This window comes from Molossus molossus, unplaced genomic scaffold (assembly GCF_014108415.1).
Source record: "Molossus molossus isolate mMolMol1 unplaced genomic scaffold, mMolMol1.p scaffold_m16_p_1, whole genome shotgun sequence".
NCBI lineage: Eukaryota > Metazoa > Chordata > Mammalia > Chiroptera > Molossidae > Molossus > Molossus molossus.
The window spans coordinates 240,213,724-240,237,702 of NW_023425344.1; the positions used below are offsets into that span (position 1 = coordinate 240,213,724).

General features: G+C 44.9%; 2 protein-coding genes across 11 annotated transcripts in view; one reads left to right on the forward strand and one right to left on the reverse strand.

Annotated features, from left to right (window-relative positions):
• Positions 1-21,836, reverse strand: part of EFCAB11 (EF-hand calcium binding domain 11) — an 85,974-nt gene extending 64,138 nt beyond the window's left edge. For all 5 annotated transcript variants that reach the window (XR_004960652.1, XM_036271507.1, XM_036271518.1 and 2 more), the window contains exons 1-5: positions 21,625-21,836; positions 21,014-21,109; positions 16,406-16,451; positions 1,360-1,461; positions 419-509 (exon numbers count right to left, since the gene is read on the reverse strand). Coding sequence is in view for 4 of the 5 variants with exons in the window: in XM_036271507.1 (XP_036127400.1) it covers positions 419-509; positions 1,360-1,461; positions 16,406-16,451; positions 21,014-21,109; positions 21,625-21,705 (416 nt within the window). In the remaining variant the exon portion in view is untranslated. The remainder of the gene's footprint in view (positions 1-418; positions 510-1,359; positions 1,462-16,405; positions 16,452-21,013; positions 21,110-21,624) is intronic.
• A 1,357-nt stretch (positions 21,837-23,193) lies between these two features.
• The window catches only part of TDP1 (tyrosyl-DNA phosphodiesterase 1), a 70,563-nt gene continuing 69,777 nt past the window's right edge, over positions 23,194-23,979 (forward strand). For all 6 annotated transcript variants that reach the window (XR_004959687.1, XM_036262790.1, XM_036262781.1 and 3 more), the window contains exon 1: positions 23,194-23,236. The gene's annotated coding sequence lies outside the window, so the exon portion shown is untranslated. The remainder of the gene's footprint in view (positions 23,237-23,979) is intronic.

A 23,979-nucleotide genomic window follows, 5' to 3' on the forward strand; every position in this document is an offset into this window, starting at 1 on the left:
CACGCACTGGGATGAGGGGCCACCAAGAAGCAACGCCAACTCTGCTCTCCGACAACTCAAGAACCGCGAGTGGGCTGCGTCTGACGAAATGCAGCCCACGGGAGAACACCGGCATCCACGTTAAATGCTAAAGCTGCCTGGTATCGGGTTGATACATAAATACACAAATAAGTTCTACTTTCTTCCTGTTCCTCTCCCACCCCTACCAAATGTTCTTAGGCACCTCCCAGGTGGGCAAACACCCACCTGCTATCGAGGGTATCGGTGCATTAATAGCTAACTATAAATAATTTCTCTCCTGGATCATGACAATATACTGTGAGATGAAAATGATCGTTAGTGAAAAGTCAGCATAAAGAGGTGTTTTCCATAAAGCTGAAAACTCGTAAAAGTGGACATGAAGATCTTGGTGCCTTACCTGAAAACCTCGAGAACAATCCTTTCTGGTAACTTGGGAGCCACCTGTTTGAATGCTTTTTGGAAATCTTCCAAGGTTAAATATCCACGATCTATTTGAAAACAAAATGTAAAATGTTCACTTACCTTTATTAACCCTATGCACTGTTATTTCAGCCATAAAACTTGCGTGACACTTTTAACATATTAGGAGAAGAGCAGTAATTTGTGGTTGATTTTACAGGTGAGGCAATCTGAGATTGGCTCAGAGGAAGAATTAAGGATCCAGCGACACGCCCCTTTGGTGCGGTCCCGGGTGGTCCGGAAGGCCACTTCCAGCCCTATCAATCGCGGATTCTCTGAGCCCCAGGGGAAGGACCATAGAGAGGCACACTGCAATCACAGCCTTTGGCTTCAAGTCGTCGTAAATTGCCAAAACAATGTAGTCTTCAAAATGTACTTTTCTTCTAGCTTGGTTTTAGAACTATACTATAATCATATTGAGAGGATAACCATAACAGCCACCAATATATTGAACCTGGACTCCAGAGCATTTTCATCCTGTGTAAGATGCGTGGGGTACAGGGGGTCTGAGGTCACTCCGCTCAGCCACATCTGGTGTGGGAAAACAATTCCTCCAGTAATGTGTGGGCCAGCGCAGGAGGAGACACCACAGATCCACAGGTGGCTCATGACCTATACCCTACGTGGCCAGCCCTTTGGTTGTCCTGATTATAATCGTAAGTACAATTATAAAACTATTAACATTATTTCATCCAGGGTAAACGTCAAAAATTTAAAATCATGATGGAGGAAAAAAATCCACACCAACATCTAAGGTGATAGCTAATGAACAATATAATAAACTTCCAAGCTTATTTATTTGATGTACTGAGTATATGCTCCAATTCACAGCTTCTTTAATAGCAATTTTTAATTTCAAAACACTTTAAAGAGACTTACAGTGCCTGTCAAAAGCTGTGAAGATGTGTCTCATTTCATTCCAGTACAGCTGAGCTTCCTTCTTCCTCCTCACAATGCTTAGAAACTCCTCAAGTGCTATACCTACAAGTTGGGGGAAAGTTTCCAAAAATGACTGCCTCCTTCTTCAAGAAAAAACAAAACACAAATGAAACATAATAATATCACAGATTTTACCTTAATTTGGATGAACAGCATTTATTCCTAAAGACCTATCAAGTCAAAAAGACATTTTGCTGGCCCTGGCCGGTTAGGCTCAGCGGTTAGAGTGCAGACCCCCAGACCAATGAGTCGCAGGTTCGATTCTGGCACATACCTCGGTTGCGGTTCATCCTCAGCCCTGGTTGGGGTCGTGTGGGAGGCAACCAGTCGACGTCAATGTTTTTCTCTCTCTTTCTCCCTTTCTCTCTCTCTCGCTCTCTCTCTCTCTCTCTCTCTCTCCCCCCCCTCCCCCCTCGTTCCCACTCTATCTGAAGATAAATGGAAAAATATCCTCAGGGTGAATATTAAAAACACACACACACACACATTTTGCTCAATGCTAAGTAGGCCCAACACCAGCAGGCAATGGCAAAAAAAATAAACAGTTTCAGTTGATGGGCATTTCCAGGGGATAAAGGAATGGTGACCCCAAAAAAGTGTAACACACTTCCCTCTAACAGATCTGACACACGGGTCCCAAACTATGCATGAAACAAGGCTTCACCTTTGTTCTTTCCTTCTGCTGCTTTGATCCCTTGTTTCCCGGCCAGATGTCATTACCACAGTTTTTGTTTTTGTTTTTTCCCCAACTGGGAGATGGGGGCAAAGCAGGAGTTTCTCAAAAGTCAACACCAATTGCACAGCACAGATAAAAGTGGAGAGAATACTCCATAAACAAGGGAGCTGGCACTGGCCCAGCCTTGGGACACCGATGCCTGCTCCGCAGCCTTTGGCTCTGCTTCCTGTGATTCTCATAATGAAAGAGCCCAGCGTGATCATATGAGATTGGATACTGTGCTTACAAAGTCTATTAAAATGAATTCTAATGTGATCTTTGTAATAGGTTTAAAGAGCGGAGCCAAGAATTCCAACATCTTAGTGACCTGAGCCCTAAATATGTAAGAAGAGCAGTCCATTTTCATACCTCAGGATTTCCAGTTTAAAGATGTATCGCTGTCTTAAAAACAGCCCCAGATCATACAGTAACCACGTGCTAATTTCTAAAACCTTTCACCCTTTTCCTTTTGGGGAGGTCATACAGAGCTGCATACACTTCCTAAAATAGTTCCAATGGTGGAAAAAAACGTAGAAAATAGTTTTCTTAATTTCCCACATTTTTCTTATTTGCAGTTAAAGATTTAAAAACTAAAAAGGTCGATTTATTTTTATATGTTGAAATGATTCTTTGTGTGTGTGTGTATGTGTGCGTGTTTCCTCACCCGAGGATATTTTTTCCATTGATTTTTAGAGAGGGGGTGGGAGGAGGGAGAAAGAGAGAGAGGGGAACATCAATGTGAGAGAGACACATCAATTGGCTGTCTCCTGCACGAACCCAGACCAGGGCTGGAGTTTGGACCTGCAACCCAGGTATGTGCCCTTGACCTGGAATTGAAATTGTGATCCCTCCATGGGAGGGCAGACACTCTCACCATGGAGCCACACTGGCCAGCGCAACGTGCTGAAATGATTCTTGTACACATCTGTAGGACCCACTGTGTGCCAGGCACTGTGTCAAGCTCTGGAGACAGAGGGGAAAGGAGACCACGCGACTCCAGTCCCAAGGGAGCTCCGGGTTAGCGGGGAGACAATGCTTACACCGGCTCAGCTGCAGAGGCACACACAACTCTAAACCGAGAGAAAAACGAGAGGTTGTGAGAGAGTCACCGGAACCCTCCCACAGAGTGGACCCCGGTGAAGGAGCGACCCCTTAGAGCAAGTAATACCTACGCTAAAGCCTAAATGATGAGAAGATACCAACCAGCTAACGGATGGGAAGAAGAGCATCCCAGGCAGTGGGAATAGCAGGTGCCCAGGCTGTGGGGTGAGAAGTGGGTGAAATGGGAAAAGGTCACTGTGGTTGGGACGCAGTGAGCGAGAGAGCGACACAAGAAGGGGCTGGTGAGGTAGGCAGGCCCCTGTGGACCTCAGGAAATCATTTGGTTTTTATTTAAGTTGCAATAGGAAGGCCATAAAAAATAAAAGGTATGAATGAGGAAATGACATGATCTGATTTAGATGTTTTGAAAGATCTCCCTGGCTGTTACACCTTGCAAAAAGGGGGTGGGGAAGTGGGAAGAGATAAACCAAAGAACTTGCATGCATATTTGCACAACCAATGGACACAGACAACAGTTTAGGGAAAGCAGGATGAGGGTGGGAACGGGGAGGAGGGGGTCAATGGGGGGGCATCTATAATACTTTCAACAATAAAAAAACTAAATAAAAAATTTTAAAACGTATAGTTTCATCTACCAACAAATATACACACAAATAAAAACAAACAATTAAGTTGTGCATTTTTCTAATTGGGATTTCTAATTTGAGTAAAACAAGAGGGTAGTGGATATCACGCCAAGAACAAAGGTTTTATCTGAGAGCAATTAAAAAATCGTTTAGAATAAAGAAAATCGCTACATTATACTATTACTACATCAACCGTGAGTCTGTCTGTTAATGGCAATAAGCCCCTCCCCGGGAAAAATGAAGAAGGACTGGGAGAAAGCGAAACGTAAGAAGGGAGACCCGTCAGGAGACTGTCAGCAAGAGATGCGGCTGCGGGGGTGCTGGCAGGGGGATTGGAGGAGAGGAAGGTGTCCAGGCAGGTTTCCCGGTGTGCCACTCCAGTGGAGGGGTAGATGAGGTGAGAAAAAAGACGGTATCAAGAACAACCCCTAGGGTCTGGCCTGAGTCCTCAGTGGCAGGATTTGGGGCTGAGATGAGAGCTGTGATTTGGACTTAAGTGTTCGATGTTTTGGAGACAACCAAGAGCAAAAGTCAGGTAGGCAGCTGGACATACTGTAGGCAGCAAGGCCTGTCTCCCAGCACCTACCAGAGTGCTCGGGGTGTCTCGACACGCAGGTACTGGATGGAATCAGCACGTGTAGCATTTCCCCCTGGGCAGTCAGGGTATGGATGGATGCAGTTTCATCCTCATCCATTCACCCTTGTAACCAGAGAACATATTTAAAGCTGAAGGCAGCATACCATGTTCCCACAGGATCAAATCCGTAACTCGTGTCATGAACACCAAAAGCTAATCAATTACACAGCATCTAGGCTGGTTGGCATTCTTGAATGATGTCTTCACTGACCAGGGCATATCTGATGCGGCCCTTCACAGCTAGCCCCAGCCTACCTGGCAGGCCTCCCTAGCAAACCTCCCGATGTTTCCCCAAGACAGCCGGCTCTCTCACGCCTCCACACGCGTGCATGTTAGACACGCTGCCTGGAGCGCGCGTTCTTTTTCCCCTAGAGGATTTTCACATCTCCCTCCAGACGCAACGAGGGCCTGACCTCCTCTTCGAGGGCTACCCTGGTTTCTTTCAGCCGAGTCCCTTTTCTGTGACCCAACAGCCCTCTGTTCAGGATAGTCACAGACTCTGCTGGGGCCTTTGGTAGGATTTGGCCGCACATCTGCCTGAGACACGCTAAGGGAAAGCACTGTTCATTGTCCAAAACTGCATCCCCAGCGCTTAGCGTGTTACCTTACACATAAGCAGGCGTTCATGAATGTTTGCTGAATCAATAAGAAGAAGATATGATTTCTAGTTTTCAGCAAAAAGCCTTAAAATGTGTTTTAGCCCTGGCTGGTTTGGCTCAGAAGTTAGAGCATCAGCCCTTGAACAGAAGGGTCGTGGGTTTGATTCTTAGTCAAGGGCACCTACCTGGGTTGCTGGTTCAATTCACAGCCCCAGTTGGGGTTGTGCAGGAGGCAGTCAATTGATGTGCACCCCCCCCCCCCCCCAAGAGTGGTGGTATCTTTTAAACTACCTATTCAGAAAACTAACTGGTATTTGGAGCTATTAAGTAGCCAGGTCTTTATTTCATAACCTTGTGAAATAAAAAGTAGACATTCTTTGGCTTTTCCTAGGTGAAAATGTGAATTTCAACTGTATGCTTATCGCCACTGAGAGAGAAAAACAATCTAATAACATAAATAACTACATATATTTTTCAGGTTGTTTGTCAATATTTTCCCACAGGACCACACACCTTATTTTTTGAAGTCAATACTCTAAAAGTCATCAAGTAATATTAAACCATGGAAACACACCCCCACCGCCCCCCTACCCCACATGCCCTTAACTTGTGTTAATCTTCCATGGCAACGCATATCCAAATGCAAGCCCCTTCCCCAGAAAGGTCAGAGAACTTTGCATTCAGCTCGGCTCTCGCGGTGCAGTAGCGCCATCCCTTTCAAAGACAATGTATAATGGCCTGCTATTCCTGCAGCTCTAAAAGGCACACACATGAATGTAAGTTGTGTGCATCTTTCTGCTCTTTAAATGGCTTAGAAATCAAGGTCTTCCTACTAGCTCCACCTGCTGTTACAATAGTCAAGCCTCAAATTGTCACTTCACAAAGACGTTGAGCAATGATGGCCATCAGATTTCATACCCAATGAGCTTTACCCCAAAAAGGAAAGAGCATATTCGAAACGTTCTCATTCCAGACACAATGCTGGGTCTCGCGTGTACACCAGTCACTTCATGACTACCTAAACGCACTTGACTGTAGCTCCCTGAGGATCTCGACAACATCAGGAACCACACAGACCAATGTGTTTATCTGAGTTTATTATTAATCTGTCTAGAGAAGGTGTTCAAAAATCGTGTGGACAGTTGGATTCTATCAGTAGTTTGCAGACTTTGTTTTTCTTTGAAGCAGTAGGAAAGCCTAATGTGTAGAGGGGATGAAGACAGAGCTATTCGGTTTGGAGCGAGGTGTCTCCCCACCATTCACTGGCCAGCAGTGCTCCTGGAAGTTGCCTCCACAGGACCCAGGGCTGAGGATCATGCCTTAAAGACCACGGGGGCCAACGATCTTTACAAACCCTGCTAGACTCTGCTAGTCTCTGCACTTTCCACACCATTAGAAACACTTCCTTCCACTTTATAAACCACTCTTGGCAGCCCTGGCGGAGTAGGTCAGTTGGTGAGAGCATTGTCCCGATAGGCCAAGGTTGAAGGTTTGGTCAGGGCATATGCAAGGAACCACCAATGAATGCATAAATACATGGAACAACAAATTGATATTTCTCTCTCTCAAATCAATCAATAAATACAAAACTTAAACCACTCTTGCCCGGCCGGTGTGGCTCAGTGGTTGAGCGTCAACCCATGCACCAAGAGGTCGCAGGTTCAATTCTTGGTCAGGGCACATGCCCAGGTTGTGGGCCTGATCCCCAGTAGGGGGCATGCAGGAGGTGGCCAATAGATGTTCTCTCTCATCGATGTTTCTCTCTCTCTCTCCCTCTCCCTTCCTCTCTCTCTCTAAAGTCAATAAAGAAAAAAAAAAAAAACTTAAACCACTCTTGGAAAAATGGACCTTTTTTATGTTCTATAATGAATACATATATTTTACCTTCCAAACTACTTAATATATGTGATATAGCTATGTCATATAAAGAGACAGACTAGGAAATGTTATCTTTTCTGTGTTTTTGTTTTTAAGCAATTTCCTTGGAGGATAATCATCTTTCACTACAAGGTTGGTATGTTCAAAATGTAAAAACAAAAAAAAAAACAAAAAAAAACTATATAAATATTTTCCTTGAAAGTTTCATTATATATATATATATATATATATATATATATATATATATATGGTGTTGTGGTTCACAGGTCTAAGCTCCAGGGTTCACGCACACAGAGAAATCCTCCTAAAAAGGAAGCTTGGTCTAGTTTTGACCATCACAGTGAGCTTAAATTAGAAACTGCAATAAACCTGGGGAGAGTGAAGGAGAAAACAATAAAAATGCCAACATACTTACGTTGTAAGTCTGGCCCCGGATTTAGTAGAAAATGGAAGGGTCACGTCCATTATGCCACATACTAATTTTTCTAGGGCCTGAAAATGAGGTTTTAAAAGGCTTACCTTTTAAAAGGTATAATGCAAGCCTTCTCTAGTTTAAGAAATAAAATTCAGATTATGACTTCTGGAGGCCATGAGGGGAAAAAAGGATAAAATGTGTTCCCATAAAAACTCAGTGAGGACAGCGGTGACGCTGGCATCAGCAACGTGTTGTCACGGCACGATGGGTAGACAATTCAGAGGGCTAATATTTTCTTCCAGCTTCTTGCATGAGAGTAAGGGAATAAGGAAAAAAGAATCATCCTTAACGGGAGAAATCAAGTTTTACTGTATCTTTGGGAGGAAATTGACAAGAAAGAGTAAAACTGGTTAGAGTAGAGAAATCTGAACCAATAAAACCTTATTTCAATCAAACACAGACAGGAACCGTTACCTTTTTTATTATGTACATCCCCGGCTCGTAAGCCTTCAAAGGTTCCCTCGTGTTAATAGTGCCAAGTCCTGAAACCTTCTGGAATTTAAAGCTTCGTGATTCCTTGTAGGCAAAAAGGTCCTTAATCCCCCTTCCCAGTTCTCAGCTTCCGCCAGGGCAGCTTCCTCGGCTAGCAGCGTGTGCACAGGTGTGCACTACACTCCCTGCTGGCGTGGGAGGTGCCGCTAGTCCGAGGAGGGTGGATTCCAGTGTTCCGGGAGGAGTGCTTATTAACAGTATGACAGCTGATAGCTTTGGGTACGCGAATCTGAGGGGGGACAGGGAAGAGGGGCAAGTGGGAGTGTTGCAAAATGAGGGGTCTGGGAGGAGAAATTTCAGCCACTGAGGTTGGACACGGTGGAGGAAGAGGGCCTACGCAGGAGGAAGCCCTACAGAGGAGACAGCGCGACCCTGGCCCTTTCCATTGCTAGCTGTGGAGTCATAGAGCCCTTCTCTGTACCGTTAACAAAATGCCTCAGCAAAGTCTACAAGACATGCAACGTTTTTATGGGACTGGAGCGCGTGGGGTAAGTCTACATTCATGGCGCTCCACGTCCATTCTGGCACGGGCAGGGAGAGAGGGCCAGGAGCTGGAGGGCGAACTCACAGCTGGTGCCTGCACCGAGTGCATTCATTTCCTGTGTTCTCTTCTTTGCTGCTCCCCCTTTCCAAATCCCACCCGTCCTCCCCACCCCCCCGCCCCCCCCCCACCAGGCTCCGGCCCACACCTGTGCAGGAAGGGAGCACGGGCTTCCTCTACGAATGTTCTTGTCTACAGTGTTCCTGTGACATCTGGCCACAAAAGAAGTGGCAATGCCTCTTTCATCCTCCCTACCCCGTACTTTATTATTATTATTATTTTGTAATGTCTTCAGGTCAGCATCTGTGTCTCTTAATTTTTTTCTATCCCAACAATGAAACTTAGCATCCTCTAAATGTGTAAATAAACAAACTACTATACGGGTGAATATCTGGGCAACACCACAGAATGCTCCTAGGATTATGATTTCAAGAAAAGGTGACCTTCATGTGTATGCAGTTTCCTGATCATAGAGAAGAACTAAGAAGTCAATTGAAACGTGAAGTAAAACAAAACCTAGTTATACTGGATATACCATGGCCTTGGGTGTTTACATAGCACTTAAAAGACTAGGAAAAGGACATTTAAATGTGGGCCAAAAATATATTTAATTGTCAACTGTCTGGTTCACAACAAATCAGACAAGATAGTAATAAATAAAAGCACACAAGCCAACCGGCCATTAACCTCAGCATCCACAAATTACTTTTCAATCGAACTGACACTGGATAGCATGACTGAGTCAAACAGTCCATAATCACCTTTATGATAAATCAATCTATTTGATTTTCCCATCATTCAAAGTTAAAGGTTAAAAGTTCCTAGAAAGCTTTTTCTTTTTTAAGCATGAAAGCAAAAGAAGTTAATTGCTCTAAAAGGGTAATAATGTGAAGAAACAGAAAGGGGGAAAAAAAAAACCCTCCATCTAATAACCCAGATAAAACTAAGTTCTGATGTACTCTGTTCTGGCTTTCTCTGCAAGGCATGCTTTATATGGGTCTGGGGGCAAACAGGCAGCCCAGGGAGGTTCAGTGGGCAACATTCATGAGGTTCTCTCCTGCTGTTATTTATACAAAATGCTCTACAATATACCCCATAATAAAGTCAAGTCATCTGAGATCATACATGGCCTTTGTCCTTCATGGAACTGCCCAGACATGTCTGGCATTAGACCCCTGGTCTACACTGAAGAAATTTTGAGAAACAGGCGTACAAAATTCACTAATGTATTTATTGAACCATTTTGTGGACATCAGTGTCCACTCATGAGACTCTCCATCATGAGCCACCTCAGAAAAAAATATTCCACATCATGAAAACAATGTCTCTCTAGAAAAGAGCTTCTGTTATACGGATTGCTATGCTTGGTTGCGGTTATCTGTCTGCTCTGAACACTGGGTAGCTCAGAAGCGAATTAGACATCAGCACAGAACCAGCAGCCTTTTGCATACTGACCCACTCCTGACTTCAACTTACTCAGTTCCTAAAGGAATGAACACTGGCTTCAACTCTGTCACAATGAATCATAATTATTAAAATTAAGGGAACAGCCTGGCCAGCGTGGCTCAGTGGTTGAGTGGCGACCCATGCACCAAGAGGTTGCCGGTTCGATTCTCGGTCAGGGCAACCTCTTGCCTAGGTTGTGGGCCAAATCCCCAGTGGGGGAGATGCAGGAGGCAGCCAATTGATGTTCTCTCTCATCGATGCTTCTACCCCTCTCTCTCTCCCTCTCCCTTCCACGCTCTCTAAAAATCAATAAAGAGAAAAATTTAAAAAAGAAAAATCAAGGAAACAGTCTGTGGGATGGTTGAGAGGGTAAGCTTGAAAATCAGACCACTGTGGTCTTCTCCTTACCAGCGAGGGGTGCCACCCTGGGCAAATTACTCAACCTCTCTAAGCTTCAGGGTTTTTAAACTTACAAAATGGGGATAATCCTCATATCATCAAGTTACCTTAAATTTAATAATCCATGAATAGTGCTCATCACAGGACATGGTAGGCACTGGGAAATTTTAGGTCCAATATCTATAATAATACAAATACTACTAATAATAAACACTGCAACACATGTAAAAGTATTTGTAAACATATAAAGAGCCATTATATGCCAGGATTAAGCTATTTTATTATCCCTCTCTGGGGCCCAGTTTCCTCATTTTAACAAAGGGACTAGATGACAGATCTCTAGGTTTCTTCTAGTTGCGAACGTCTTTCATCCTCTGCACTTACAGAAGATATAAAATGCACCACAGAGAACAAGGGCCGTTATAAAAAAAAACAAACAAAACCCTATCAAAGAGGCATCCATAGTGTACACTGGAACCAACCCCAACAGTGATCTGCTGCCTTCTTAAACAAATGGCTTGATTTGTTTTCTCCCACTAATTTAATTCCTAGTTCCTGGTGCCAAAACAGCTTTTGCTGATACGCACTTATGTTCAAAGCATCAAAAATACTAGCACCTTTTGCTCCTCATTCTGCCTGCCCTCAGATTCTTCCAGTGTGACTTTCCTGGAGACAGTCTATTCTTATTGGCAATAGCTTTAACTTAACTTTCCAAGGAACCACCTCCAGAAACGCCCCACTTTTAGAGAGAGAGCAGCAGCTCTTGGGGAGCAGGATCTGGGCGCCCAGGTCTAGGCTCTGTGTGAAGCATGTGCATCGTCCGGATGCTGCCAAGTCAGGGTCGGTCCAGGATGCGAGTCGGCCCTCCCCCAGGAAGCTGGGCGGTTGTGGGCACGGTGGAGTCCTGGAGATGGCATGTGAAGAGGTGGCCCAACCCTGTCTGGATGTAAGGAGAGCTGGAGCTAGCAGGAGAATTCTCAAGTCGCAGCTACCCAGAAGAACTCTGGAAAGTTGAGTACATGAATATATAGCTCCCAGAAAGCCAAGGCCAACATTTCAGTTCTTCAAGATCAAAACATTAAGGAGAGAGATAATATATTTGGGAAAACACTTAATCTGTGCATAAACCCTCTTCCTGCAAGAACAAGAACACGGGGCTATGCCTTAGGTCACTAAAGGGAGAAAAGGGGGAGTTGGTGGCCTGAAACTGGTTCAGTATCAGAAGGTTCTGACAGGAAAAAAAATGCAGGTTAGCAGTAATCAGAGTTCAGCAGCAATTTCCTGCTGGGAGGGTATTTTACTTTCTCTTAGATGTTTGTGGTCATGCGTCTCCCCTTTCAAGTGAACACAAATGGAAGCTAGTTAGAGAGGTAGCACCCTGGCTACAAGTCGATTCCTTTAAATCATGAGGAAAGTGGTGCTTTGAGAAAGTTAATTTGACACTGACGTCAAGACCAGAGGAGGGAGGGAGAAGACTAAGAGCCTGCAGACCCAGGAGAGCCCTTCCACAGTCATTCCGGAGCAAGGTCACGCACCAACATTTGGAAGTCATCCCTCCAGCCCACTGTTTCACAGATGACTTATTTACATTGTAACCTTTTGAACTATATTTTAAAATTAATTATTAGGAAGAGATGCTGCGCAGGGAAGCCCCCTAATGATCTGCTTGAGAAGCGGACGTGAGAGTCGATGCAGTATCCTTGATATTAAATGCAAGGAAATCCTCAGGGGAGCGGGTCCGGGAGTGCACCATCCAGTCGAAAAGCCCTCAGAGGGAAACCTCCTTTCAGTATCAAAAAGATTCCACCTGTGAAGCAATCCTTGGACCACACTGAATTTGAGAAAACGCTCCATAATAAAGCAGTCTTCAACAGACACGAGAGAACTCGGGCACGGACAGACCACGGGACGGCAGCCCTTGTGAGCTTTCAAATTCACACCCAAAGGAAGCTCTCAACCCGCAACACACATCAGGAGTATTTCTGCATGAAGTCAAAATTCAAGAATTGGAGAACTCACAGAGGAGAGGAAATTTTGTAAATTTCATGAACATATCTTCAGCCACAAGTCAAAGCTCTCGAACATGGGGTGGGGGGAGGGGGAGTAAACTAACAACCAATACTGGGAGCATCCTTTTGCCACACATCAGTCCTCACTTTACATCACTCAGGGAAGAAGGTGGGAAAACCTACCAGAATTGACTCTTCACTGTACATCAAGTTCCCCACACAGGAGAGAAAGCATGTGAATGTTATCACATGTGAAAACCCCTTTTTATGAAGTCGTATCTTACTAAACGTGAGATACTCATATGGGGCGGGGGGAACTTATGATATTGAATGTGGGGGAAAGTTCTGCTAGAAGTCAATCTTTATTCTACATCAGAGAACTCACTATACCTGTAAAGAACATGGGAAATCTTTCTTCCAGAATAACACCACTCTATCCATCAAAGAACTGGTGAAGGAAAGAAAAACCTTCTGTGTGAAGTCAAATCCTGAATTCAGAATGAGAGAGTAGCCCAGCTGGTGTGGCTCAGTGGTTGGGCATCAACCCATGCACCAAGAGGTCACCAGTTCGATCCCCGGTCAGGGCACATACCCAGGTTTTAGGCCCGATCCCCAGTGGGGGTCATGCAGGAGGCGGCCAATCGATGTTTTCTCTCATTGATGCTTTTATCTCTTTCTCCCTCTCCCTTCCTCTCTCTAAATTCAATAAAGAAAAAACAATTTTTTTAAAGAATGAGAGATTATACATAAGGGAGAAACCCTATAAGAAAAATGGATGAGAGAGAGATTTCACCAACAGTCACATTTGCTGTATCAGAAAAATCACAAAATTATGTATCAAAACAATGAGTGCAGGAAGACTTTCATCCAGGCAGAATTGCTTCCTGGATCTCAGGGGACTCCTAAAGGAGAAAAACCTTAGCAGTGCAAAAAAAAAAAAAGTGGGAAATGTTACAACTAATTGAACATCAAAGAACCAATGTTTAAATAACCTGGGAAAATTCCATCAAGCTAGAGAGTATGTAAAACACGTTCTGCTAGCAATAATACTGTTCTACAAGTCACGTTCCCTACATGATACCAAACCTTGTATACAAAAGAAAAAAACAACAAAACAAAAAAATCAGTCTAGTAAACTCTTCTGTAAATCTAACATTCATAAATAAAATATTTTTTTTATTAATCCTCACTCAAGGACATGCTTAGAGAGAGGAAGAAAGGGAGGGGGGAGAGGGAGAGAGACAGAGACAGAGAGAGAGACAGACAGACAGAGACATCAATCAGTTGCCTTCCATATGTGCCTGGACTGGTGATTGAACCTGCAACCCAGGTGCCCTAACCAGGAATGGAACTGGTCAGTGCACAGAACGCCACTCAGCCAATTAAGCCATTCTGGGCAGGCATAAATAAAACCTTTTTTACAAGAAAGAAAAGGTCTTAAAACAACAATGAGCTGTCACCTCACACCTGTCAGAATGGCTGCCATCAACAAATCATCAAACAAGTGTTGGCAAGGGTGTGGAGAAAAGGGGACTCTGGTACACTGCTGGTGGGAATGCAGATTGGTGCAGCCACTATGGAAAACAATATGGTGTTACCTCAAAAAGTTAAAAATTGAACTGCCATTTGACCCAGTGATCCCACTTCTAGGAATATACCCTAAGAAGCCTGAAACACCAATCAGAAAGAATATATGTACCCCCATGTTCATAGCAGCACTATTTATAATAGCTAAAATCTGGAAACAGCCCAAATGTCCATCAGTTGACGAATAGATAAAAAAGCTGTGGTACATATACACAATGGAGTACTATGCAGCTGTAAGAAAGAAAGATCTCTTATCCTTTGAGACAACATGGAGGGACCTGGAAAGTATTATCCTAAGCGAAACAAACCAAACAGAGAAAGACAAGTATCACATGATCTTACTTATTTGTGGAATATGATGAACATAACAGTCTGAGGAATGGGGTAGTCCCAGACGTGGAAATGGGGTACAGACTGACAATCCCCAGAAGAGGGAGCGGTTGGGGAGAGATACACCACAGAACTTATATGCATATATGCATGAACATTGAACATGGACAACAAAGCTGGGGACAGGGCGGGGAGGGAGGGGGAGGAGGGAATCAGTGGGGGGAAAAGGAGAAACATCTGTAACAAAAATAAATTAATTAATTAAAAGAAAAAGTCAAACCAGTCAAAAGAACAGAGGAGCCAGCTTGAAGAGGAATTCAATGGCCAAGCCTGTGACAAGTCGAGCACAAAAATAATCACATATGGTAATGAATCATAAGTCATTAAAAGCATAGAAATTCACAAGTCCATACTGATAAGGTAGGTAGATGGATCAGTCGCTCGATCAAGAAGAGACATCTCTTGCTTATGGTAAAATGCCAAGAGCTAAAAGAAGCACTGGGATTAGAAAATCATTATTTTGCCACCATTTATGGCAAAAACTAGGTCAAACAAGAGTCATGAATAGATGCCAAATCTAGGAGAAAATTTTGATGAGAAGCAGCATATCTGCATTATCTCAAAAACGTGTCTTTCCACACACTGCTTATTAGTTGCAAGGGAAGGAAATATAAAAAGAGATAATACAATGGAGAAATTGGACAGCACCTTGACCCCTGATAAAAGTTAATATTATCTATGCGAGACAGACATTTGTGCCTCCGGATGTGGCACCCCAGGAGGGACATGTCCCCCAGACAGAATTCTGGTTGAGAAGGCTCAACTTCAACCTAATTACAAAGAAACATTAGGCAAACATAAAAGGCAAACAAAGCAAAACAAAAAACAGTGAGGCTAGTTCCTCAAAATATCAATGTTATAAAAAGGAAAAAACAAAAAACCAGTCTACAGAAACATTCCAGCTTAAAGGGGGCTAAAGAGACATGACATCAAAGAAAGGTCCTGTCATACATGAGGAAAGACGCTGCCAAGGGCATTATCAGATCAAGTGACAGTGAAATACAGATGAGAAATTAGATAAAAATATAGTATTGATATAAATTTCCATCTATCTTCAGCCCACTCCAGCCTGGCCTCTGCCACTGCCACACTCTGAAACTGCTTTGCTAAAGACACCAAACACCCCCAGGTTGCGAGCACCCATGGATCCTCTTGAGTCCTTATGCTACCTGACTCTCCCGCTGCATTTGATAGTGCTGACCACACGCGCTTCCTTGAAACAGTCACTTCTCTTGGCTTTGGATCAAACACTCGATTCCCCCCTGCCCCTTTGCCCCTCCAAACTCTCCTTTATCCATTTCCTCCTCACCCTCTACCTGATCTCTGGTGGTTCTAGTTCCTAAGGTTCTCAGTCCCTTCTGCCTCACCAGGTGGTCTCATCCATTTCCATGGCTTCAAAAACATCTCCATGCTGATGACTTCCAAATGTATTTCTTCAGCCCACGGTTTTGCTCTGAATCCCCTATTCATACAGCCCAACTGTCTTGACCTCATTGCTTGAATCTTCTCAAAATTGGACTCTTGGTTCCCCCAAACCCTCCCCGCATCTTCCCATTTCAGTACGTGCCACTCAAGCTGCTCAGGTCAGAAGCCCAGATCATACACTGGATGTTGAAATTATAAGCAACTTTTTTTTTTTTTCTTTATGTTGTCAATGGTTTACATTTTTCCTACAATAAATGTATACTTATAAATACGTAAATTCATCAAAATTAAAAGAACTAAACTTTTTTTTTTCTGTGAATTCTCACCTGAGGATATTTTTCCATTGATTTTTAAATAGAGTGGAATGGAGGGAGGGAGGGAGAGAGAGAGAAAAAAAATCGATGTGAGAGAGACACATTGATTGGTTGCCTGCCACATGACCCTGACCGAAGCTAGGGATCGAACCTGCAACCCAGGTGTGTGCCCTTGACCAGGTATCAAACCCATGCCCCTTGGGTCCACAGGCTCACGTGCTAACCACTGAGAAAACCGGCCAGGGCCCAAAACAAAACTTCCTTCTTTGAAACAGAACAAAACAAAGATGTGCTTAAACACAATGCTTTATAGTCTCTTATTTGCTCTTAGTTTTAGTTTCATGAATGTCTAAATAAGGACACTAAAAAACTAATGTTAACTATTATTTACCAGAAGTGCTTGGATTTACTGAAGACATCACAGCATCGGCCTCTATCTAGAAAAGAAGAAAGAATAATAGGGCATATAATTTCAGTGACAGTTCTTCATTCCTGGGGTGTGGGGAAGGGATGCATTTTATGAGAAACCAACTTTGCTGAGCCCTGCAAACATGTAATGCCACAGAACAGCTATAATAGTCATTTTACTCTGTCATCTATGAGATACCACGTGCTAATCTGCTACAGGCTCTAATGACCCCAAAACTTGACTCCATTGCCCCACACAGTTTAAGCATGTAAAAGCACCTTGGCTCTCCCATAGGTAGCATAACCTAAAAGTTAACCCTTTTGTTTTAGACAAACATAGAAATTGTTACCATGGGCTTTTTTTTTTTCAATGGTTTTATTTTTTAATTTTTCCCGACTGTAAGAGTAACATGTTGAAAATTTTAAAATATAAAAATTATGAAGAAAACAAGTTGTGTTTTGTTTTGTTTTTTGTTTTGTTTTGTTTTTTATCCTCACCTGAGGACATTTTACCACTTTTGTTCAGATAGAGTGGGAGGAAGAGAGAAAAAGAGAGAGAGAGAGAAACAGCAAAGTAAAAGGGAAACATCAAGAGGCTGCCTCCTGCATGACCCCAACCAGGGCCGGGGACAAATCACAACCGAGATATGTGCCCTTGACCGGAATCGAACCTGCGACTCATTGGTCCGCGTGCCAATGCTCGAACCGCTGAGCCAAACCGGCCAGGGCATGAAAAAGTTTTAAATTCAGCCATCCAGTGAAAACCATGAATAGTTTGACCTTGTTTGTCTATGCATTTTAAACACATTTGAGAACACACTATATAAAGTTTAGGGACCTGTTTTCACTAAATTGAAATATGAGAAACATTATGGAATTAGAACCTTGGCAGGACCCGACATGGTTTCTCCACCTTGGAGTCCATGCCTGACACTGTCCCAGTTCCTCTGGCCTCCCCCAGACGGTTCCTACTGCATCTTCTTCATGGAGCCCCCTGCCTACCCTTAAATGTTGGTTCCACCCTCAAGCTACTGCCCTTCACTCTTCTTGGGCAATGCCATCCAGTGTCCTGTAAACTGAGGAGTCCCCAGCCTATCTCCAGCCCTCACCCCTCCACCCAGTTTCAGATTTCTGTGTCTCAGAGGCGGCACAATCTGAGAGCAGACCTTTACCACCATAACCCCGGCACCAGCACAGTCTTTAATGAGCGAAGGCACTTGGCATGCTCATGGCCTCCTCAGACTTAATGTGCCCCCATCTGAACTCACTGGCTCTCCCCTGAAACCTACTCCCGAATTTTCTTACTTGGTGGCATCACAATCGCCTCAGTCCTGGTGTCACACCGCTCTCTTACCGCCACCACATCCAATCATAAAGGCACAACCTCTCCCACTGCCACCAAGTGCTCCCGGACACTGCCTATCAGAGGTCTAGCTCCTCTAGTAAGTGACACTTGGACTCCTCTCACAGTTGCCACTAGACTTAGACCCTCCTCCTTGTCCCCTTCACTTCCTGTTCTTCTCTATCTTAGCATTTATCAGTTTTATAAGTCTCTCTACACTAAATTGTAAACTGTTTCAAAGTAGGGTCAATGTTTTCTTCACCTTTATATCACTAGCTACCAGCAAATGTTCTTTTTATTAAATAGGAACACAATAAATTTCATTGTGTGAACAATTGCATAAGTGTGTAAGTGATTTATTACACAAGTGCTTTACTGCTTCATGACCTGCATTCAGTAAATATTTCATTTGCTCAAGAACAACACTCAAAAATAAAACCCCAGCCCTGGCCGGTTTGGCTCGGCAGTTAGAGCGTCGGCCTGCGGTCCAGAGAGACCCGGGTTCGGTTCCCACTAAGGGCGCGTACCTTGGTTGCAGTTTGTCCCCGGACCTGGTTGGTCATGCGGGTGGCAGCCACTCGATGTGTCCCTTTCACGTCAATGTTTCTCTCTCTCTTTCTCTTCCTCTCTCCCTCTCCCACTCTATCAGAACAAAAAAATGAAAAAAGTGTCCTCGGGTGAGGATAAAAAAATAAACAAATAAAAAATAAAACCCCAAACCTCAACTTGGTATAAAAGTAAAAACCTGTTACATTTCACTCAGGGTACACATTGTGTGTTACTTGTTTAATAAAACTTCACTGTATAAAAGACTGTAAGTGTGTTATAGGTGATCTGCTATATCAGTACTTGACCATTTAGTGATCTGCAGTCAATAAACATTTCATTAAATTAAAAAATACAATCCAGCCCTGGCCAGTTTGGCTCAGCAGTTAGAGCGTCAGCCTGCGGTCCGGAGAGACCCAGGTTCGGTTCCCGCTGAGGGCACGTACTTCGGTTGCAGTTTGTCCCCGGCCCTGGTTGGTCGTGCGGGTGGCAGCCACTCGATGTGTCCCTTCACGTCGATGTTTCTCTCTCTCTCTCCCTTCCTCTCTCTCCCTCCCACTCTATCTGTACAAAAAATGGAAAAATATCCTCGGATGAGGATAAAAAAAAAAAAAAAAATACAATCCAGCTCAGCCGGTGTGGCTCAGTGGATTGACTGTCTCCCACGGAATGAAAGGTCCCCAGTTCGATTCCTGGTCAAGGGCACATGATGGGATTGCAGGCTCAATCCCCAGTAGGGGGCATGCAGGAGACATCAATTGATGTTTCTCTCTCTTCCTTCCTCTCTCTCTAAATAAAATAAAATAAAATCCAAAACCTCCACCAGGTATGAAAATAAAAGCTAAAATCCATTTCATGGGGTGCACATACATAAGTTACCACATCACTGTACCTGTCATTTAGTTCCTCACTTAAGTTCTAAAATTAAAACCAACCAAGTATACTCAAGGGTGATTAAGGCAGGCAGCCAGATATCTTTCCCGCCGAACCAGGTTACACACAATGCTTCAAAGGCTGTGTCTGCTTAGCTAACCTGCTTTAAAATTCCAGCTGAAATGACTGCAGGATAAGAGAAGAGCTGCAATTTCTGGGAGCCAGCCCTACATCAGCCAGCTCAGTAATCAGCCTCTCAGTGACTAACATCCCCCAGTAGTTGAACCACTGTGAACCCATCTGGAGTATTCATGGGATCTATCTGCGTCAAAAGGCCATATTTACTTGGAGTTGTGATGCATTTAAGCATAATGAAGGATGGAGAAGTGGGACATCATGGGGTCCCTGGCTTCACTGGGCTTGTAGTCTGATAGGTAGAGCCCCAACTCTTAAGCAACGATGGTCAAAGTTATTGCCAAGCTGTCTTACTTGGTGGCCTAATAAGGACATAAGGGAGGGCATTCCAGGCAGTCCTGAGTGTTCCCTTGCTTGATGACGGCAGCTGAATTTCTTCAGCCTGGACAAGATCTTGCCTCTGATTAATTTCAGTTCAGAAGCTTAACAAGAGGGATCCATTTCTAGAATGTGATGTAACAGGCATGGGGAGCAGCACAAAGATTGGGAGATGGGGGTGGAGGGGTGGGGGAACTTGCCCTACCAAGGTAGGAGATTCATTGAAATTCAGCTCAACTCTCATTAGTGAATTAATGCAATCTTTCCTGGAGACCAATATCCAACAAAATTTCATACGTACCTAGGAATTGTACATCTAGGAATTTATTCCACAGATGTGCGTGCCCAAACACAAATATAAATATAAAAGGATGCTCACTGTAGCAATGTTTGTAGAAACAAAAAATAAGGGGAAAAGTCTAAATGACCAAAAACAGGAAATGACCAAAAATAGGAAACTAGCTAATGAGAATACTATGCAGCTATTTTTTAAAATATATTTTACTGATATTTTTAGAGAGAGGAAGGGAGAGAGAAACATTGATGTGAGAGAGATAGATACATCAATTGGCTGCCTCCTGCATCCCTGCAACCCTGGAGATGAGCCTGCAACCCTGACTGGGAATGGAACCCGGACCTCTCAGTCCATGGGATGATGCTCAATCCACTGAGCCACACTGGCTGGGCTATGCAACTATTTTTAAAAATGTGGTGGTGGTGTGAGCTTTTATGTTCAGTTATTTTTAAGTCAAAAAAGAAAGTTATGTTTTCAATAGAATGCCATGCATGTATGTGTTGGTCATGCATAGGAAATTTTAGAATGATACACAAGAAATTTAATAATGTTAACCCCTAAGTGGGACCCTCTAGTGGGGGGGGGGGTTACATTCACCTTTATACTTTTCTACACTGTTTGAATTTTTTAGTAGGTTAATTATTACTTTTATCATTTAAACAAAGAAAAACATTTTTTAAATAATAATAACAACCTGCGTGTCACTTCCTCTGTGACTTCCTCCTGTTACCATCACCACCCTCCCAACCTTCTCTCTTCATATCTTTCTAGCATCTCATATTTATTATAATTATTAGCAGCCTGGGCTCTAGTGAAGTAGCTTTCCAATTCATCCCTGAGTTAGATTCTGAAGGAAAAAAGAGCAAAATTCAGCACTGAGCATATTTCAAGCTGCTTTTAACGCAGCGATTAACTTAATAAATATCCTAAGCTAGCCCTCTGTACTTTACCATCAGGATCCATTCACCATTAGGATCGTTGTATGTCCATCCCCATCCCCAAATACATAAAGAAAGCTGTACCTTGGAGGGCTTGTACCCAAACAGCATTACAACAGCAACTTTAAAGTCCTCTCTGCTAAGATAGCCTTTGTTATCTTCATCACATGCTTTGAATACCTAAAGAACATTAAATGTCGTTAGTTAAGACAGAAACCATTTGTTCTATTAATTTTATTACTAGTTTGATTTCAATGTGAACCTCCGAAATCTAAAACTCGGCCCACCAGTAGGCTCGGAAATGGAGTTTCATTATACTACTTTTAATTCTCGAGAAATCTTAATGATGGGCTAAAATGTACACCTCAAAAGTTCCAACGACTTAATCGCTAAACTAACTCAAATACGTTCCTTTAAATTTTGGGGATAATTTCTACCCAAAATTCAGTCCTAGAATTAGGAAGGTGAGGCAAAGGGGCTTGCTTTGAAAGGCAGATTACCGGAGAAGGGACGGGACTGAGAAGTAGCCAGAACACAGGACAGGGAGCCAGAACCTTGCAGCGCTAGGCTCAGTCACTAACAATGACACTTTGCAAGTGCAGTCTCCTCCTGGTCTCTGCAAGGAGGCTCGGTAAGACCCAGGAAGGGTGCCCAAAGTAAAAGCTCCGAGTCAAGTTAAAATCCGAGACACCTACTTCCACCCATTTCTTGTGCTCTGAGGGGCTGGCTTCCCACGTGCGTGGCCGTGCCCGTGCCCCGGCCTGGGAGAAAAACATTGCGACCGTCACAACCGAGTCGGGACAGTCAAACCAGCGACCTCCGCAGCCAGATCCCGACGCCTTGCAGACCCCTCGCCAAGCTCTCAGCTGCTCCCGAAACTGAAGTTGGTCGGGTGCCTCCAACGTGTTCTCACATTGGACGGCCTGCAAGCCACTGGCGTGGGACCCGCACGTCTATTGGCCAGAGGCTTTGTTTATAACGTCTCTTCGGAACAGCCTATGGCGGAGAGGCCCCCGGGCCCGCCCCCAGAGCTGGGCCCCGGGTTCCTTTAACTCCCTGCGCGCGGCTGGGGAGCACAGCTGACCCCGGTGCTGCTGCATGATTCCTCCGGTTCTCCGCCCCCACACCTCGCAGAAAGTTACTTCTGATCATTTTGATTTACGGCATTGCTATTAGGAGACACAAAAAGGGCGTGAGCAAAGCATAAAAGGAACCAAACAAAACGAGCCAAGACGAGGATTCGCGTGCAGATCGGCCGGTCATTGTGGTCCAGCCCTGCGGGGTCAATTTTGTCCGCCCGGTGGCCCCAGCACTTAGCGCGACGCCTGGCGCAAAGCAGACGAACCGAGTGAATCCCGAGGACATTCATGCAAGTTACTTCATCCAGTCCTTTAGGAGAGGAGCTTGGTATGAAAGAAACTCCGAGAATAAGTGCATGAACAGCACTGAGCCCAAATTCCATAGCAAGCATCCTTATTTAAGGCAGGTTGTGTGGAGAGGGTTCTGTTTTATAAAGGAGCTTATCTTAGACCCCTCTTTTTTCTGGCCAATCAGTAAATTAAAAAGCACACACACTCAAAGGTACAGACACCGGTTTTAACTTTGAAACAGGCTTTCGAGGTCGAGTCCGAGGGGACCTCATTTAACCTTTTACTTCACAGCAGTTTTTACAGTGTGCGCCCCCGGTGAGCCCGCTTCTCCCGGGACACAGGTCTCAGCCCTCAGCTGCTTCGCACCTCAGCGGGTCCTCTCTCTGCCTTGAAAACACCCCCCCACACACACACACACACACACACCACCACCACCCCCAAACTGCTGGAGGCTCGGGAGCCTGAAACTGAGAATCTCTGTAAATGGGATGAGGTTTGCTAATTAACTAAGAGAGAAGGAGGTAACAGTTCTTTTTTTTCTTTCCGTTTTGTTTGTTTGTTTGTTTGTTTGTTTTTGAGAGACGTGGCCAGGAGGTGAGCCGAGACCTAGAGGCAGCCAGGTCTCCTGTCCGCCTCCTCCAGGGAGGGCTCCAGGCAGCCCCTCTGGATTCGGCGGACTTTAGGACCCAGCGGCGGGCGTCCCGGAAAGGGAAGGGGCAGAGCCACCGCGGCGAAACGCGCGCCGGGGCCCGGAGAGTTTGAACTGCGCGCAGGCGCCGGCGGCCGTGGCGGGGCGGGATTGCGAGTGGCTGCGGGCTCGGGAGCCTCCGGCGGTGTGGAAGCTGGACCTGCGACCCTGCTCCTTCCGGCCGGGTGGCGGGGCGAAGTCGTGAGTGCCCGGCGGGGCTGGAAGCGGAGCATCCTGTAGAGACACGAGGTAGGGCCCCTCCTGGGCCTCGACCTCCGGTAGTAGTGCCTCCTCGGCGCGAACAGCTGGCGCTGCCACCCGAGTCTGCCCGGGTGTGGGCGTGCGGGCTCCCCCGCCCGGGCCTCGTTCCGCCTTCTCCACGTCGTGGGCGGGTGGTCTCGGCTGTTAGGAGCGATAGGTAGCACCTGTTGAGCGTTTACCCCACGCCAGGCACTTAACCTTTCTGTGCTCAGTTTCCCCATAAATGGGAACAGTCGTGGTCCTCAGTGCAGACTTGCTGAAAGTGAAACGGGTTAACCCCCAATGAAGCTTTTCGAATTGTGCCTGGTCCGAGGTGAGCACACAGAAAAGTTAGCAGCAGTCGTTACTTCCCAAACGTACCCCGAACCTGCGTACTTCGCTCCATCCCCACCCCCTTCATCACTCAGCTCCCCGAGTCCCTGCAGGAGCCTCCTCACCTCGACTTTGTCTCCCTCCAGTCCATTCAACACCCAGAGTTTTAAGGAAAGGACTATTTTTTTAAAGCGGTTAATCAGACCAAGATACTCCCCTGCTTAGTAAAGCACTTCAGCGGAGCCCTACTGTTCTTAGAATAAAACCCAGTGTCTTTAATACGCCATACTCCTCCTCCTCTCCACCCCCTTCATCCTGGACCATTGTTTTCCTTGCCCAGGACCTTCTCGGCTCCTGCAATTATTACAGCCTGGTTCCTACCTCATGGCCTTTGCAGGTTGGGTTCCTTCTGCTTGGAA